This window comes from Sinocyclocheilus grahami, unplaced genomic scaffold, assembly GCF_001515645.1.
Source record: "Sinocyclocheilus grahami isolate Dianchi unplaced genomic scaffold, SAMN03320097.WGS_v1.1 scaffold8.1, whole genome shotgun sequence".
NCBI classification, from domain to species: Eukaryota; Metazoa; Chordata; class Actinopteri; order Cypriniformes; family Cyprinidae; genus Sinocyclocheilus; species Sinocyclocheilus grahami.
Window position 1 is genome coordinate 1,501,952 of NW_015505187.1, and position 19,059 is coordinate 1,521,010.

At 37.6% G+C, this 19,059-nt stretch overlaps 1 protein-coding gene across 1 annotated transcript; it reads left to right on the top strand.

The window, feature by feature from the left end:
• The first annotated feature begins 1,749 nt into the window (after nucleotides 1-1,749).
• LOC107591018 (pendrin) lies at nucleotides 1,750-18,889 on the top strand. The gene is made up of 22 exons (XM_016280018.1): nucleotides 1,750-1,881; nucleotides 2,178-2,239; nucleotides 2,323-2,462; nucleotides 2,546-2,656; nucleotides 3,088-3,191; nucleotides 3,228-3,290; nucleotides 3,457-3,621; nucleotides 3,967-4,119; nucleotides 4,249-4,331; nucleotides 4,642-4,759; nucleotides 5,422-5,463; nucleotides 8,777-8,890; nucleotides 8,997-9,074; nucleotides 9,189-9,284; nucleotides 9,564-9,670; nucleotides 11,599-11,668; nucleotides 11,774-11,866; nucleotides 11,971-12,066; nucleotides 12,232-12,468; nucleotides 12,802-12,856; nucleotides 12,944-13,089; nucleotides 18,809-18,889. The coding sequence occupies exons 1-22, from the start codon at nucleotides 1,750-1,752 to the stop codon at nucleotides 18,887-18,889; spliced, it is 2,346 nt and encodes a 781-aa protein (XP_016135504.1).
• The last annotated feature ends 170 nt before the right edge of the window (nucleotides 18,890-19,059 follow it).

A 19,059-nucleotide genomic window follows, 5' to 3' on the forward strand; every position in this document is an offset into this window, starting at 1 on the left:
GCTCTGATATATAATATAATTTAATACACAAACCCCAGACTGACAGCTGACCTAGTTGGACTCCAGGTTGCTAAGTTGTTCAGTATTAATGTCAAATGTCACTTTCAAATAATATACAATAAAGATTATAAGAACATCTTAAGGCAAGGAAAAAAAAAACAGCTTTAAGATCGGAGTATAGGTGATGATAATGTACACTTGTTATACATTATAGAATTATATCTTTATAATAATATTAATCTATTACATATGTGTATAATATATATATATATATATATAATGAACATTATAATATAATATAATTTATTATATAATACACAAACACACAAACCCCAGACGGCATATAAATTACGCTCATTCTACAGCATTTGTGGCATAATGCTGGTTACCACAAGATTATTTTCGACTTCCTCCTTTTTGTTATAAAAAGGCATAAATCTTGGTTACAGTGAGACACTGAAAATGAAGTGAATCCACAAACGTTAAAATACTTACTGTTCTTATAGTATAGTCAAGAGACGTAAAGAATATACATGTTAAAATGATTTTAGTGAGGTGGAAAACAAATAAACAAACAAACAAAAATCACTGTTCTGTGTAGAAGTTCAATTTATTTCATATAATTTAAATTGTACAACTTTGTCACCAAGAAATGCAATTCTGTAAAAAAAATAAAATGAATGTAAAGATTATGATTTAAACGTTTTAGCTCAAATACAAATTTTAACAGAAGAATTAAAGAAATGCTGTTATAAAATTATAAGCTTCACATTTCTGGTTTTACATTTTCCAGAGATTGGCCCTAATCACTTCCATTGTAAAGGCCTCACTGTTTCCTTTCAATATTTTCAAAAATGAGGTATGAGTCAAAATATTTTTTGAAAGTAAACACCATTACGTCACAAGTGTACTAAGAAGAAACTCGAAAAGAATTACTATGCCAAAAAGAGCCTGATGTTTCAGACAAATGATGAACCTTACTCAGTTCTGGCTTACCAACAGATCGTCAGACAATATGTATTCAAGAGCTGGCTCATGTTCTTAGGAGAGGCCATATCTGTACTAAGAAGGTCAGATTGTGTTGTGCGTATAGCATATCGTTCTTTCTTGAGTGTTCAGTCACACCTGCACTGATCAACATGTACATACATACAACACAGCCCACCTTTGACACATCACAGACCCCCCTCACTCCCTTTCTATCACAAACACAGTCACACATGCTTTCCAACAAGATTGGGAGGGACAGTCACCCTTGGCAGGATGAATGCTGTGGGCCTCTGATGTAATTCCCTCATGCTTCCTGTTGGTGCTTAACCCTGATACACCTCCCACATCCCAACGCTGCTTATAAATACAAAAGAGAGGGATGCTGGCCCCATTAAGAGAGTCCGACTTCATAGACATGGACAAAATGTGCCTTTAAGTGTACGTCTGGCATGGATGCACCCTATTCTTGTGAAATTTCACTCAAAACCTTACAGGTAAGGCTTCATAATCAACTCATACCAATGAGTATGTTAGTTTAAACTGATGGATAAGAAATAAATGTATTCAAATACACTTGAATAAATGCAGGATTTCATTTAACATCAGTGTCGTCTGATATTATAGTGAAACTGATTAAGAATAAGTGGTTTCAGGATAAGGTTTTCCATTGTGTTTGTACGTGTAGTTCTAAAATAAACCTCCTCATTCAGAGAGGGAGATTGGTTCCCCTCCCAACTTTTGGAAGGGTTTCTGATGTCAATGGGTTCAGTGATCTTAGTGCAGACCTGGAAGAGCTGGTCTATTGAACAAGGAGGTACAGCCAGAAAAAGGGAGAAGGGCTCTTTTGGTCTGTTCGATCAGATTGTTCTGACACAGGGGAGGCGAGACCCTGTAAGTGTTCGCTTATCTGGACTAGCCATCCTAGAAAAAGAGAGAAAGAAAATGAAACGTTGACAGCAGGTAGAAAATTTACAATCCGACTGATTTATGTATAACATGATGTGTGCTTACATTTTCATTGGCAGCAGCAAATCGAAACTAATCTGAAATCTAATCAATCGGCTTTTCTTTTTTTCTAACAGAGGAGATACAACCCAAGCAGATTTTCACAGACAAACAAATCAGGCAATACGATGGACGAGTGTTTTCATGAAAACAATTACCACGTGTCACGATGTATCTACCAGGTTCATGAGAGACAAGCCCAAGAGATCCAGAGTTTACGAGAACGGCTGAGCAGAGCCTGCAGGTGAGTATATGAGAAGCACTTGATGTCATATCATCGAGTGTTTTCATCTTCATATTCATTCATATAAAATGAATTCTCCACAGATGCACTGATAAATGGGCTGTTCAGAAGATAAAGGGGCTTCTGCCAATCCTGGATTGGCTTCCTAAATACCCAGTCAAGCAATGGTTACCCGGTGATGTCATTTCTGGGGTCACCACAGGACTAGTATGCTGTTTACAAGGTAAGATGCAATCTGTGAACAAAACCCCAGTTTAGTATCAGCATGATGCCATTTCAACGTCATTATTTGAATTTATTGTACAGGTGTGGCTTATGCATTGCTGGCCTCTGTTGCACCAGTCTATGGACTCTACTCTGCGTTTTTTCCTATTCTTACATACTTTGTGCTGGGCACATCCAGACACATCTCTGTGGGTAGGTCTATGGCTTTTAGTGGTATCAAATAAGTAATCCTTTAAAAAAGATCTACTGCATGCATTCTACTTACTATTTTATGTGAAACGGTTTCAGTATATAACAGTAAATGCATGTTTTATTCTGTAAAAATGGATGCAGTTATTATCTTGCATATGGTTATTTTGTCATCTAATCCAATTTTATGTAGAAAATGTCTTGATTGCTTGAAATGCAATTAAATAAAAATAATGATTCAAGAAAATGAAAAGGATAATATTACTTTGAGTTTATTCATAATGGATACTGTATTCTATGCATTGCACAGTGTTATATACAAATATAGCAATCCGTGCAATTATTTTATGCATATAGAAAATGTCTAAATAAATACTGAATAAATGTGCAATGCTTTCTTGTCATTCTCTTATTTGTCTCTATCTCTCATTTAGGTCCATTCCCTGTCACCTGTCTGATGGTGGGCTCTGTAGTTTTGACCTTAGCTCCTGATGAGCACTTTCTGCGTCCAGTGAACATCACAGGTGTGAATGAGACAGTGACAGATGAAAGGTTAATGGAGGTTGATGTAGAGGCAAGAGAGGCCCAGAGAATCCTGGTGGCTTGTACCATGACGTTGTTGGTTGGATTATTCCAGGTAAAGTCACAAAATTCACAATTAAAACCTGTGATAAAGATAAAATAAACAAGTTATACATTTTGTAATTGTAGTATTGCATGTTGAAAAAAATGCAGATTTCTTTTCTTTTTTTGTCAATCAGCAGTGCATTGCTGCATCTCAAATTTGTTTGACTTAATCTCAGGTGGCTATGGGGCTGATGCAGGTGGGCTTTCTAGACAGGTATCTCTCAGACCCACTGGTAGGTGGCTTCACCACTGCTGCTGCCTTTCATGTCTTCATATCTCAGATTAAAACCATTGTGTCTGTTCCTATACACAACCATAATGGATTCTTCTCCTTTGCTTATGTGAGTCTCTTAAATCATTAATATCTTTACAATCTATAATCTATTTTATCTCAGACTCACAAACTTACTGTATATTGTAATGTGTGTGTGTGTGTGTGACTTTTAATAATTTTACTAGTGGTCTCAAAATGTTGGACCCTACTATATAGGCTGAGACTAGTAAAAAATGGAAAAAATGAAAACAAATAATATAATTTATAATATTTTTATTTAAAATGTACTAGTGTTTTTACTTTATATATTTTATAAATATAATAATAAATACACTTTAAATTTTATATGTTATATTATACATTTTTATATTATTATTAATTATTATTATTCATTTATGCTTTCCACATCTAGACCCTCATTGATGTAAGTAGGAACATCAACCAAACGAACATTGCAGACCTGATTGCTGGATTACTAACAATCTTCATTGTTATGGCTGTGAAAGAGATCAACACAAAATTTCAGCATAAAATCCCAGTGCCGATTCCCATAGAAGTGATTGTGGTATGTACAGTTTTCCCACAATTCTCCCATACAGTCTTAAAAAACAAACTAAGCCTGTAGGGCTCTGATACTGACATGATTTTTTTTAAATAATGACTGTCGTTACCTTTCACTCTTTCGAACTGATAGACAGTGATAGCTTCTGCTATCTCTCATGTGATGGACCTAAACTCCCAGTACGGCGTCAGCATTGTCCACAGCCTCCCCAGGGGGTAAGAGCACTTCCTGTGGCATTTCCTGCTTCCTGATGAGGGCTGGGTGCACATTCAGTCACTTTATATTGACATACTATTATTATTGTCCCTGTAATGATTTTCAGCAGAAATGTCATCTTTAGAACAAAGACACTGACAGACAGTTTAAAATCCTTTATGCAATAATAACATAAAACAGTGTTATGTTAAAAACAATAGCAGCATACTACATCAGAGACAACAGCATAAAACACTCACAGTACAAGTAGTGAACAAAACTGGTGTGTGAATCTGTGGTAAAACAGTATGTCTGCTTGTGTTTCCACAGCTTTGCACCGCCACAAATACCAAATATAGCACTTATTGGGAATATTTTGGGCTCTAGTTTTTCCACTGCAGTGGTTGGTTATGCAGTAGCAGTCTCAGTGGCAAAAGTCTACGCAGCTGTAGCGTCTGGACCACTCAAACACACAATATATATTTTGTTAGCTAGATTTCACAAATACTCTGTAACACCCCAGGACGCCGAACAGGACCCTGGTTTCATGGTAACCCGATACATTTACAACCTTGTGGAATGCGAGCAGACTCTCAGCTGCATTCTCCAGAAGCAAGAGGCACAAATGCACAGTAGAAATTGACTTTTCTACTAATTAATTCATAGGAAAACCTTTCTTTGAATGAACACACATATTCTTCAGGCCATTGTGTATATTATTGCTGTTTTGTATTAATCTGTTGTATTATAGACTATTTTTATCCATGCTTACGATAAACCACTCATTCATATAACCTTACATATACCTTGTTTAGTATCTATGAATTCGCCTTCTGATGATCTAAACAAGAATGTATATTATATGTTGGTACATAGGCAATATATTAGTGCCCTGAGAACCTTTAGTATTTTCGATTCAAGTTCCAGATACTAAAGTACCATGTTTCCATGTTTTCGTCATAAACTCCACAGGATCTCAAAACGCCCACTTGGGATTCCGGCCTTTATCATTGGATAAGCCCATCTTGAGAGGCGGGGATCTTCTCTGACATTAAAGCTTAACCCCCGCCCAGTCAGTGGTTTGGTCAGATGCTAAGATGAAGATGTGAGAAAACGCTGCAAAAACATGATTACACAGTCGACGGCAACCAGGTATACAAAAATACTGTGTGAATGTGTCTGACACTGCAATTATGCTTTAGTCCAATGGCTAAATTAGCATAGTAAAATGATTTGTGCAGAACACAAAGCATTTTGTGCTTTTTAGGTGGCAAAACCAGCTGAGAACTACAGCTTTAGTTGGTTTCTTGCAAGAAATGTGGGTGCTATTAACAAGTACTGAGGGAAGAAAAACAAAACAAGGGTTCTTATTTTAGTGTGAAGTATTTTTTAAGTATAATAAGGGTCAGATCAGCACTCTCCCACTAATGAAAAAATGACAGTAATGTGAGGGAGAGCCAGAAAGAACTAGTTCACCTGCCAGAATATTCCAAATTTGAGTTTGCAAAAGTAGCCGATACCTTTTCTAAACTAGGCAGTGCAGCATAGAGCTTCAGGGCACAGCTACAGTGATTTGTTTTTGTTTTCTTTTGTTAACAAAACAAATCCTTAAAGATTCTGGTTAGGGTTTTGTTTAAAAATGTATTTGCGTACTGATTTGTGATTGGCCTTTTAAGGCCACTTTTCCATTACCTGCCAGCACAGAACGAATCTGAGTTTATAACAGTGACTATTGTTTTCTAAACCAGACAGTGCAAAGCTTTAGGGCATAGCTACATTTGTTTCATTTTGTTTGTTTTGTTTCTCATGTCGTTTCACACTTTGTTTGTTTTGTTTCATTTAACATTTTGTTTCACTTTTTGTTTTGTTTCTTGTTTCGCGTTTTGCTTTGTTTCATTTGGTTAGCACTTAAAACACAACAAATCCTTGAAGATTCTGAAATGTATTTGCATACTGATTTCTGATTGGTTTTAAGGTCACTTTCACCTTCCAAAACTAAATGAACGCATTTACAGGAGCTGATATCATTAAATATACACATTATATAAACCATGCAGTGCATCGCAGAGTTTTAGGGGACAGCTACATTTGTTTCAATTTCTTTGGTTTTGTTTAGTTTAGTGTCTCGTTTTGTTTAATTTCATGTTTTTGTTTCATTTCACATTGCTTTTTCATTTTTTGCTTTGTTTCCTTTGTTTTGCTTCCTTTTTTAGCACTATAAACAAAACAAATCCTTGAAGATTTTAAAATTTATTTGCATACTGATTTATGATTCGTTTTAAGGTCATATTATTCACCATCAAAAACCAAATGAATGCGAGTTTACAACAGGAGCTGGTATCATTTAACATACATTATAAAAACCACGCAGTGCAGTTTTAGGGTACAGCTACATTTGTTTTGTGAGCACTGTAAACAAAACAAATACTTAAAGATTCAGATTAGGGGTCAGATCAAAATATATTTGCAATCTAGGATTACATTTTTGTTCAGTGGATACCAAAAAGTGAATTGCTGGTATTTAATTGATACTTTTAAAGGCCACTTTCACTTTCCACTTTCACTGCAGCAGCAGTTGATATCATTTCTAAACCCGGCAGTGCAGCATAGAGCTTTACGACACAGCTACATTTGTTTTGTTTTGTTAGCACTGTCATTTATTTTCATACTGATTTGTTATTGGTACAACCCCTGTCAAAAATATGTAATCAACACACTTACATGTTTTCCCAAATGTTTTAGTTCATAACAAATTAACGAATCACAGATATCACACAAAACTATTTTTGTTTAATAATTCAACATTCTGGTTATGTGAAATGTACCTCAAAAAAGATGTTAAACTTTGAATTAATGAAAATTTGTTTTCCATATCAATTAGAGGAACAAAATATGGAATCATTCAATGTTGAGAAAAAAATTATGGAATCATCTGCCAAAACACACAGTTAATACTTTGTTGCTCCTCCTCTTGCTTTTATGACAGCCTGAATTCTTTGGAGCATGGCCTTCACTAATGAAAAACAATATTCTTCATCAAGCTGGTTCCAACTTTGTCCAATAGCGGTTGACAGATCAGCTTTGCAAGATGGAGCCTTGTCATGGACCAGTTTTTTCAATTTCCACCATAAATTTGCTGGCCATGTCATTGAGATGATATTCCTTTCCTGAAGAAAAGCTTTAACACTCTTTGCTCTGTGGCAAGATGCATTATCATCCTGAAAAATGACATCATCAGCAAACTTTTTTTCTATTGATGGAATGAATATGAATTCAATATGAATATGCCATTGATTTCAATGTTCACTTGTGCATTAACTGTTGAGGAAAGGATTGCCATTTCCCCTGGTCCTTTTCCTGACATGCAACCCCATATCAAAAATGAGTTGGGAAATTTAGTTGTTTTCTTCAGGCAGTCATCTTTATACATTTCATTAGAACGGCACCAAACAAAAGTTCCAGCATCATCTCCTTGTCCAATGCAGAGTCGTGATTCATCACTGAATATCACTTTCATCCAATCATCCACACTCCATGACTGCTTCTCTTTAGCCCACTGTAACCTTGTTTTCTTGTTTAGGTGTTAATGCTGGTTTTCGTTTGGCTTTTCTATATTTAAATCTCATTTCATTCAGCTAGTTTCTTACAGTTCTTTCACACACATTGACTCCTGTTTCCGCCCATTTGTTTCGTTGTGCATTTTCTATTTTCAAGGCAAATTGCTTTGAGTTTTCTATCCTAACGCTTTGAGGTCTTCCTTGGTCTGCCTGTATGTTTATCTTTTGTAACCTTTCCATTTTGTGTATACTTGCACTAAATTTTAGAAACAGCTGACTGGGAACATCCAACTTCTTTTGCCACACTCCGTGATGGATTTCCTTCTTGAAGGCGTTTTATAATCCTTTCCATTGTTTCAACAGACAGCTCTCTTGTTGGGGCCATGCTTCTTTTCAATTAGTCAAGTCCAACAGCTCGTTAAGGTCTGGAAGCCCTCTCTGTTTAACTGCTGACTAGTTAGCATTTTAGATATGTGCCGGTATTTATTTCAGAAACGCAAATTACAAGCCGATTCCATATTTTTTTCCTCAACATTGAATGATTCCATAATTTTTTCCTCTACTTGATATTGTGATTTGTTTGTTATTTATTTTTATATAGTTTAAATGTTTATTATATTTTTTATATAGTATATATCTGATGTTTATATAAAATATAAAAAATATATTATATTTTTTATGCAATTTTGATATATTTTTAGATAGTTACTTTTATTTAAAGTCAAAACTTTGGGTGAACATCTAAGTGTGGTGATTCCATAATTTGTTGTCAACGGTTGTATTCAAATCTATTTTTTTTTTGTTTCTTTGTTTTGTAGATACCATAAAGACTGCATTTCTGGTGATTAATTGATACAGATTGATTATAAACTGTCTGATCTGGTCTACTACATTTCTATTCCCATTAGGAGCTGATAGCTTTTGGCGTCAGCAATATTTTTGGAGGATGTTTCTCAAGTTTTGTGGCCAGCACTGCATTGTCACGGACAGCAGTACAGGAAAGCACAGGGGGGAAGAGTCAGGTAAAATGCACATGCTCTAACTCCAGCACTTTTACAAGTGTGTGTGTGTGTGTGTGTGTAAATGCAATACTCCCTGTTTAACTGTTCCCTCCTCTCACTATTGCAGATTGCTGGTATCATCTCAGCTCTGATGGTGATGATAGTGATTTTGGCCCTTGGGCCATTTCTTCAGCCTTTGCAGAAGGTGTGGTGGAGGCGCCTAATGTTTTAATAGAGAACATTCGTCATTCAACAACATTCGACATTCGTTGCAATATTCTTCATGTAACTCATGATGTCATCCCTCTCTGTCCCACAGTCAGTGCTGGCTGGCATTGTTTTAGCCAACCTGAAGGGCATGTTCATGCAGATCTCAGAAGTGCCTGTACTCTGGAGACAGAACAGAACAGACTGTGTAAGAAACATCACAAGACTGATAAATGAACAGAATGAGATGAGTACTGGCAGAAAAATAGTCAAAAGATGAGACAAGCTTTTTGAAACATCAGATATGAAAGACTGTGTACAAGTGTAACAAGTTTCTGTAAAACAATCCTGTTTTTGAGGTCATTATAACATTAATTAATGTTCTGATTATCTTATGCAAATAGAATCATGTGAATCATTTTATTTGTATAAAAATGAGATTACACTCGTTTGACATGAGTGCATATGAATCCTTATACTTCTGCAGCTCATCTGGATAGCTACATGCCTGGCATCCATTGTGCTGGGTTTAGATGTGGGTCTGCTGGCTGGTCTGGTATTTGAGATGGGCACAGTGGTGGTCAGAACACAATTGTAAGTAGCACAGTTGTAAAGACTTTAAAGTGTGCTTGAGTGTAAAGTACACAAAACTGGTTACATTTTTTTTTACTTGAGGCAAAGCAAATTAATTATTTTTTTTATTTTGTTTTTTAGTAAGGTTTTGGTATATTTGTTGAGAAATGTCACAACTGCTTTTCAATCTGAATTAGTACAGCTTGATGTTTATGATATAGCTCAATGATGAGTGTAAATATTGTCAATAATAAGGGTATAATATAAATGTTAAACACATATTAATCACATATATGCTTGTTTTGTCAAATTGAACAGAATTCCAAGTAGTATAAAAGAATAAGTACTGTTAAATACAAATTAGAATATGTAAATGTATGTAAATTAATTGTGACATTACATTTAAATGTAATGTAAATTAAAGGTGCATTAGGAGATCTTGGAAAATGCTAACTTTAGCCTGATAGCACTGAAAGCGAACGTCCCACCCTCCCAGCAATCGCCGTCCAAAGCCACGCCCCCTGAATACATATACGCTGACAGACCAGAATAGCAGAGACAAATTACAATAGGCTACATCAGCGGTTCCCAATTCCAGTCCTTGCGCCCTCCTGCTCTGCACATTTCATATGTATCTCTTATCACGTGTAACATTTGTTCTATTCGACTGTAAGTGCCCTGGGAAGTGTACATCACCGGATATTCCGCCGTGATTCCAGTTCGAAGCGAGCGTATATGTTCCATACAAAGGGGATTAAAGTGTGCGAGACGTGAATTTAAATAGTATTTATTTAAAGAGGTATATTATGTCACACTTCACACTTCTCTAGTAAGTTTCGTCTGTGTGTGAAGATGCTGCGCAGAGCAAATCCGTGAATGAATGTTCCTGCTTCCCTTGCGCGAGGACTGGAATTGGGAACCGCTGGGCTACATCATGTGTCATTCACCGGTGAGAAAACTTTATAGTTCAGTTAGTAAAAGTACTACAATACCATGAAGGAAGATCGGCTTGTTGATGTTTGTCTGCTATTCTCGCTCTGCCTGCACAGCGTACGTGAACGCGCTGATGACGTATCCTGTCTGCGCGAACAGGCTGCACAGAGGTATGCAAATACATATGTTGACAGGCAGGTAGGAAAGCCAATTAAAACGCTCGGACCGAGCGTTTTGATTGGACGAACATTTCTTGGTCATATGCCTTCCACAGAATATATAAATACAGATAAATACATATAGACCACTTAAAGGGGTCATATGATGCGATTTACATTTTTCCTTTCTCTTTGGAGTGTTACAAGCTCTTGGTGCATAAAGAAGATCTGTAAAGTTGCAAAGACTAAAGTCTCAAATCCAAATAAATATTCTTTATAAAAGTTGAGTCAGGCCACGCCTACCTAAAACGGCTCGTTCTAACACACAGCACCCCTCGCTTTTTTAGAACGATGAGCTTTGTAAAATAATGGGTTTTCATGTTTTTGAATCATCGCTCCGGCCTGACAGGGCATCATCACAGTATGGTAGGGGCGTAACATTTCCGTCACACGCTTGAGGTATTTGGCCAATCATAACGCACTGGATAGTTGGCCAATCACAGCACACCTTGCTTTTCAGACCGATGAGCTTTGTAAAAATCGACGCGTTTCAGAAAGGCGGGGCATAGAGGAGAAACAATAATGTACAGTATGTGGAAAATAATGTGTTTTTTAACCTTAAACCGCATAAACACATTTCATTACACCAAATACACAAAATAATGTTCTTTTTAGCAACATCATATGAGCCCTTTAACTTAATGATTGCTATCGGGATGTGAAGATACTTTCAACCAGCATAACAAAAAATGTTTCTGAAGACAATCACCTATTGCACCTTTAATTGTGAAACATAAATCATGGTGAATTTTGCTTTTAAAGACATGTATTTGAAGATTAAACTCTTATTTCATTCAGCCCTTCTTGTGCCACTCTTGGAAATGTCCCAAATACTAATATCTACAAAAACATGAAGAACTACAAAAATGTAAGATGCACATTTTCATGTTGTCAATAATCAGTAACTTGCCACAACATATATACGAACATTATACATGTTTTAAACTAACATGGTATTTCCCAAAACTTTCAGATTGATGAAATTCCTGGAATAAAGATCTTCAAGTGCAACTCACCCATTTACTTTGCAAATATTGATTACTTCAAAGAGAAGCTGAGAGAAGAGGTGAGTTTACTTTACTGTAATTCTAAATTCTGAAAAGATAAACTATATGATTTGATTTGGTTTGAAAAAAAAATAAAACATGGTGTGCTTATTAATTCTTACAGGTGGGGTTTGATGCAGTGCGGGTGTTCAAGAAAAGAAATAAAGCTTTGAAGAAGATTCACAAACTCATTAAAAAAGGAAAACTACAAGCAACAGAGGTACGTTCTGCACAACAGAGTCTGGCAAAGTATCTGTAAATCAAACATTTGAAATTTTTTGGAATGCTTTCAAGAAAAAAACTTATTTTGATCACCGACCTTTTATGACAACACATTCTGGTCTTTCCCATTTCTGCCCTTTCCCATAACTGCTGTCCTTCACAGAATGGTTTGGTGCCAGTGGCCTCACTGGGAGTAGAAAACCAAGCCTTTGAAAAAGAGCAGGTTCCTGAGCTGGAGGAAGGGGCGTCTCAGCCAGACTCAGAGGTGAAGGTTCAGGTAGACTGGACGTCTGAGCTGCCTGTCAGTGTGTCAGTACCCACAGTCCATTTTCACAGCCTCGTGGTGGACTTTTCTGCTGTCTCATTCCTGGACGTGGTAGCAGCCAAGTCCCTCAAACTGGTGCGTTTATTGCTTTATCTTTATTGCTCTTAACTGAGTCATCGTTACATTGCAATAATGCATATACACAATATGATGGTGACCTTCATGTCATTCCAAACCTGTATGACTTTCTGTCTTCCGCAGAACACAAAAGATGATATTTTGAAAAAATCCTCATTATTTGATTGTCCATACAATGAATGTCAATGGAGTCCAGTGTTGTTTTGAATCCCACTGACTTTCATGGAATTGTCTTCAAAATATCTTCTTGTGTGTTTCAAATAAGAAAGGTTTGGAACGATGTGGAGCAAAACCAAGCAGTAGCGAATTCGTAATTTCCCATCTTCACAGGTGGTGAAGGAATTCATACGAATTGGGGCCAGCGTCTACATCGCAGGCTGTGATGGTAAGGCCTGAGCTGTTGCTACAAACTCCAGCCTGATAATGGTAGGTTAGGACACGGTGAATAACCTAAAGGGTCCTTGTGCCACAGGTGAGCTTGTCAGGAGACTGGAGGCCCTGTCCTTCTTTGATGAGGAGGTTACTAGAGACATTCTCTTCCTCTCCGTCCATGACGCCATTCTATTCATTCAGCTGGAAACCTCCACTGGAAATGATGAGGATCCATTAGCTGAGAAGGTAAGATTAACATTTTAAACTTGAGGGGTGACTGAATAGTGACAGAATAGTTTGTGATCTCACAGAAAAAAACCTTTTTGCAAAAAGGTCATGGTGAATATATTACCTGTGTTCATGTAGATCTTATACATGCCAACAGTTTCATGTGTCAATTGACCCTTCGCAAAGACCCACCCCCCTTCATTACTGTTGCTACGTCTGACAAGCCATGCTGCTCTCACACCACACATCAGGTTCTCACGCAGTGAAAAATACATCTTGGACCAAAGAAATTCAAACAATAAATACCGTTTTGTGGCTCTTTAATGTGTCGTGACAGATCACTGTAGCACCTCAGTTCAAGTGGCACGTGAACTGATCATCTCTTCCTCTTTACTAGTTATAGCACAAAATAAACATGAATGAACATGAGACGGTATCTTGTTTCAACCGCCGAAAGATGTCAGTACACACCATTTTTCAAGTTCAAGTCCACTGATGTTAATCTACTCTCCTGTTTGGTGTGTTTGCCGGACAAATTGGCAGATTCGGCTTTATGATTGGACAGATCACCTGTCAATCAAGCTCCCGGTGAAGGGTCAATTGTCTCATAATAAAGCTGCTCAACGATAACATGAATTTGGAGGTTACTGATACATTTCTTGTTGGCTTATTGAACCTGATAATCTGGGTGATTATAAATACTGATAATCAAAGCTACAAGATAAACAAGATATAATAAAAGGAATGTTTCGGCACATGCTGATATTGCTCAATCAGGAAAAAATTACCCATGGAGTCATCTCCCGCTCTTCGCCCCTTCCAACCTAACAAACAATCTGACAAAGGAAATAATAAAGAAAACGGAAGTGATCACCTGTGCCCACGTGACCTTGAATAACCAATAAGAAATAAGAAAGAATGAATGCTCTTACATTCCGGCCCCATGATTATTACAAAAAAGAGAGATAATAATAATCATCAATTAACAACAAAAATAAATACATACATAAATTGTACAACATACAAAATAATTTACAAACATACAAATATACTTATATATGTGTGTGTGTATGCATTTGTCCATGTAAAAAACAAATAAATAAATGTCTGTATATCTTCTAGTCCAAATCTTAAGTCATGTCAGTCAAAAAGGGTCCAAGAAAAGTCTGTCTATAAGTCAGTCATCATATCCATGTCATTACGTCCGTACGTCATTGAGCGCTCAACAAAAAAATAATTTACAGTGTTCTTCAGCTTGAAGAAGTAGACAAATCTTGGTGACCGGTCTGTCTAAGCAGTTGTACCTTGTTTTAATCCTTACTTGGCGAATCAATCCCCTTTTATCTGGTGTAGTATGAATGGTTTTACCCATAATCCAGTTTCGAGGGGCAGCATCATTGACAACAAGTACTTCCACTTGAAAATTTCTTCTCTTTACCATTTCTGTCGTTCCTGTAGCTGAGGTAAGCATTCCTTTAGCCATCTCCTCAAAAACAGGTCGGTCATGTACTGTACTTGTCACCATCTATGACACACGTATATGTCTACGACACACGTAATGATTATTGACTCCACTTCGCACAAAAGTGTATGAAGACTCTTTTCATCTATACTCTGCCCTCTCAAGATTGAATTCATAATCTTCCTCACTGATTGAATCATCCTCTCCCAAACACCTCCGTGATGAGATGCTGTAGGAGGATTAAATATCCATTTGATACTCTTCTGGATTAGAACATCACTGATCTTCTCATGGTTCCAGTTTTTTATGGCTTCTCTCAATTCTCGTTCGGCTCCAACAAAGTTGGTTCCATTATCTGAACATAACTCTGATACTTGACCACGTCGTGCCATGAACCGTCGCAAAGCATGAATGAAAGAATCTGTATCTAATGATGCAACCACTTCGATATGTATGACTCTTATAGGTAAAAGTGACTACATTTTGCTTCACAGTGCTTAATTTGAACCAGTAGTGTGTTAATCACAACTTCTTGCTTGATTTCTGGGTCTTGTACCAAACTCTTTTCCAAATCAATTGGGTTATTTGGCCACTCTTCCTGTGATCTAATAAGGAAGGGAGGGCCAAACATCTGCTCCTTAAGTAAAATATCTAACTTTAGCCCCCTTAAGGCAAAGTCAGCAGTATTGTTGGCAGAATCTATATATCTCCACTGAGTTGTGCTGGATGATCTCAAGATCTCAGACACTCTATTGGCAACAAAACACTTAAATCTGGAGGACTCATTTTGCATATATTTTAACACAGCAGTGCTATCAGACCAAAACACTGAATCTTGTAGCTTCATCCTTAGAGCCCTTTTCCATAGCCTGTCCCTCTTCTTTGTGGAAAGAACTACTGGAGACAAAAATCCGAGAGGATCATATATGGCATTAATCACGGAAATCATCCCTCTTCTACTAAAAGGTCTGTCCTTGATTACTATTTTAAATTTGAAGGTGTTAGATTCAGCACACCACTGTATACCTAGTACTTGTTCCATCGGAAGCACATCATGGTTCAAGTCAAGGTCCTTTACTTCTTTCACCCGGTCTTCTTCTAGTATGGCATTCAACACTCCACGACTATTGCTCATCCATTCGGTCAGATGAAATCCACCTTTAGCACACATTGCATGGAGTTCCTTATATAGTTGGATCGCATCAGATTCTGTGGGAACTGAAGTAAGACAATCAAATACATAGACGTTATTTCGGATGACCTCTGCTGTCCTGCAATTAAACACATCTCCATGGTCCTCTGCACATCTCTTGAGTGCATAATTAGAACAACTTGGGGTTGAACAAGTACAGAACAGATGTACAACCATTCTGAATTCCTCCAAATCTTTACTCAAGTCACCTTTTGACCACCACAGAAACCTTAAAAGGTCAGAATATTCTGCAGGAACCTTTACCTGATAGAACATGTATTCAACGTCAGCCATTAAGGCGACAGACTCCATTCTGAATCCTGTAAGGACACTTATTAAAGTGCTTGTTAGGTCTGGTCCCTGAAGTAGTTGTCCATTCAATGATACTCCCTGAAAGGAGGCACTACAGTCGAAGACAACCCTGATCCTTTTCTTTTTCGAATGGTAGACCCCGTGATGAAGTATATACCACACACGGCCATCATTCCTCTCAAGTTCCTCCACAGGTACCTTTTCCGCATATCCTTTGCAAATTACGTCTTCCATGAAAGCAGTATAATCTGCTTGAAATGTTGAATCTTTCCTGAATTTCCTTTGCAGGTTCACAGCCCGTTGTTCTGCAACTATTCTGTTATTTGGAAGGACCATATCCTTATTCTTGAGCGGCAAACCAATGCAGTAATGACCATCTATCAGTTTTATAGACTGAGACACAAGATCCATGAACTGATTATCTTCTTTAGACATGCCTACCATTTCATCCAGGGCATTTTCAGGGAAATCAGTCTTAAACTGTTGTTTCCAAAGCTCATCCAATTTTGAGACAGAGATCCTGTTTACAGTCATGTGAGGTTTGTCATTAAAGAAAATTCCATTCTTTTCCATTCCTTTAAGCGGTCCATTCATAGTCCACCCAAGTATGGTTCTTACCGCATAAGGTCCATTATTTTGGCTGCGAACAACCTGCCATGGCTCCAGTGCCTCTGGTACATTTGCTCCAATCAAGAGTTAAACTCCTGCTTCGATTGAAGGCAAGTGTATATGATTTAAATAAGGCCATCGAACAAGATCACTCTGCATGGGAATATTAGAATTGGATACTGGTATACTTTTCTGGGTATATACTTCAGGAAGTGAACAATAATGTGTCTGATCTAATCCAGCAACTTCTAGATCCTTTAGAACATAACTGGAAACCAATTTATCTTGATTCATGGTTTTAAGCAGAATATTCAGTTTTTTCCCGGAAAGATTAAGCTTATTAATGAGACTTTCCATACAGAAAACAATCACAATCTTGTTTCCATTCTTAGATTTAACACATACTGGGGAAGTCGTGGCCTAATGGTTAGAGAGTCGGACTCGTAACCCAAAGGTTGCAGGTTCGAGTCTCGGAATGTACAGCGCTCTCTCCCACCTTCAATACCATGACTGAGGTGCCCTTGAGCAAGGCACCGGACCCCCAACTGCTCCCCGGGCGCCGCAGCATAAATGGCTGCCCACTGCTCCGGGTGTGTGTTCACGGTGTGTGTGTGTTCACTGCTGTGTGTGTGCACTTTGGATGGGTAAATGCAGAGCACTAATTCTGAGTATGGGTCACCATACTTGGCCACATGTCACGTCACTTTTTTTTTTTTTTTTAAGAATGGACAAGGCACAAGCATCCTCACCGGCCCCAGTAAGGCTACTGGACTGAACAGAGATCAGAGCACTACCTACTGCTTACTTGGGTTCCTCTGATTTATCTCGCTGGAAAACACATGTAATCCGCTTTTTACAATCTCTACTAATATGGGCTGCACATAGACAGCCGAAACAGATTCCTTTCTTCTTCAGAAAATTCTTATTTTCCTTATGGGGTTTTTTGGTAAGCACAGTAATTCAAGAAATGTTCTTTGCCACAACAAAGACAGGATACACCTTTATTAGTTTTCCTAATGTCTTCCATTCCTGTTACAGTGACAGTGGTGGCAAAACTACTTCCCTTAGGCTTAGAACGAATCGAGCTTCAACCTCTCAGAGGAGCCTCAACAATGTTTCCAAACACAGGATCAGTAGCAATTTTTACTTGCTTTTCTACGAAATCCTTGATGTCTTTAAATGTTGCTGGTCTTTCACGGTTTTCCTGCAAATCACACGCTATTGCTCTCCATTTGTCTCTGAGCTTAAATGGCAATTTGAAAAGAATAATTTGCATGTTAGTAACCAAGTTTAAGTCTTTCATATAACGAACATCCTCCATGGCATTACAGCAAGCTTTAAGAAAAAGATGATAATCTTGTAAAGCCTTTGTATCCTCAGGTTTTATGGACTTCCAAGAGAGCACTTTGTCCATGTATGCTGAAGATATTTTGACTTAATTTCCAAAGTGTTCCTTAAGTAAGGCCTTGGCTTTCAAGTAACCCTGTGTAGAAGCCATATGTTGACAACTTCTGACAAGGTCTCTTGGTTGACCTCAGGTTTACTGCTCAAGAAAATAAAAACAGTCACCATAACTGTTTGCCATTTTTTTTCACAACCTCCTCAAATGATCGTATGAAGCATTGATATTGCAAAGGATCTCCATCAAAGGATACAATATATCTGTGAGGAAGTAATGAAGTATTGCGTTGTTGTACCAACATGGCAGGGATATCATTTTGCTTTTCCATAAGACGCAATATATTTCCTTGTTCTCCATCAGTTAAGGATTGTCTTGAAACAGGTGCATCGCTACTACAGTTACAGGGTAGCTGCCCATTCACTGATGCGGTTGACTGTAATGGTGTTATGGACCTCAGTTGTAGCACAGGGTGAAGCTGAGAATTACTTTTCTTATTTCTTGCACCTCTTGTCGAATTGTTAACAGGCAGAGACTGTCTGTGACTCAACATGTGTGTCAACTTGAACTGATGCAACTGCTATCGAACTGGAGGAGATCATTTCATCATTTTCCTTTCTTGATTTTCTTACTTCCAAATGTATACTTTGTTCTGATGCAGCAGACCTGTACACATTAACTTTAGCCATAGACACACTATATTAGTTTGAAGATACATTTTTTTCCTTCTTTTTTCTTAAGCGCTCCTCTTCCTCTTCCACAGCATGCTTCTGTTGCAGCATTTGCTGACTGGCTAATAAAGCCGCCAATTCAGCTTCAGCTTGAAGACGAGCAGATGATGTAGATGATCTACTAGATCGTGAACTAGAAGAGGAGCTCCTTTTACTTTATTTTTTACTGTATACATTTGAGATACTATCGGTTGATTTGATCTCACCCATGAAATGCTCACAAGTCCATGCATTACATTCCTCAAATTTTTTCAGAGTTTTTGAATTTGTATTTGCATCAGAG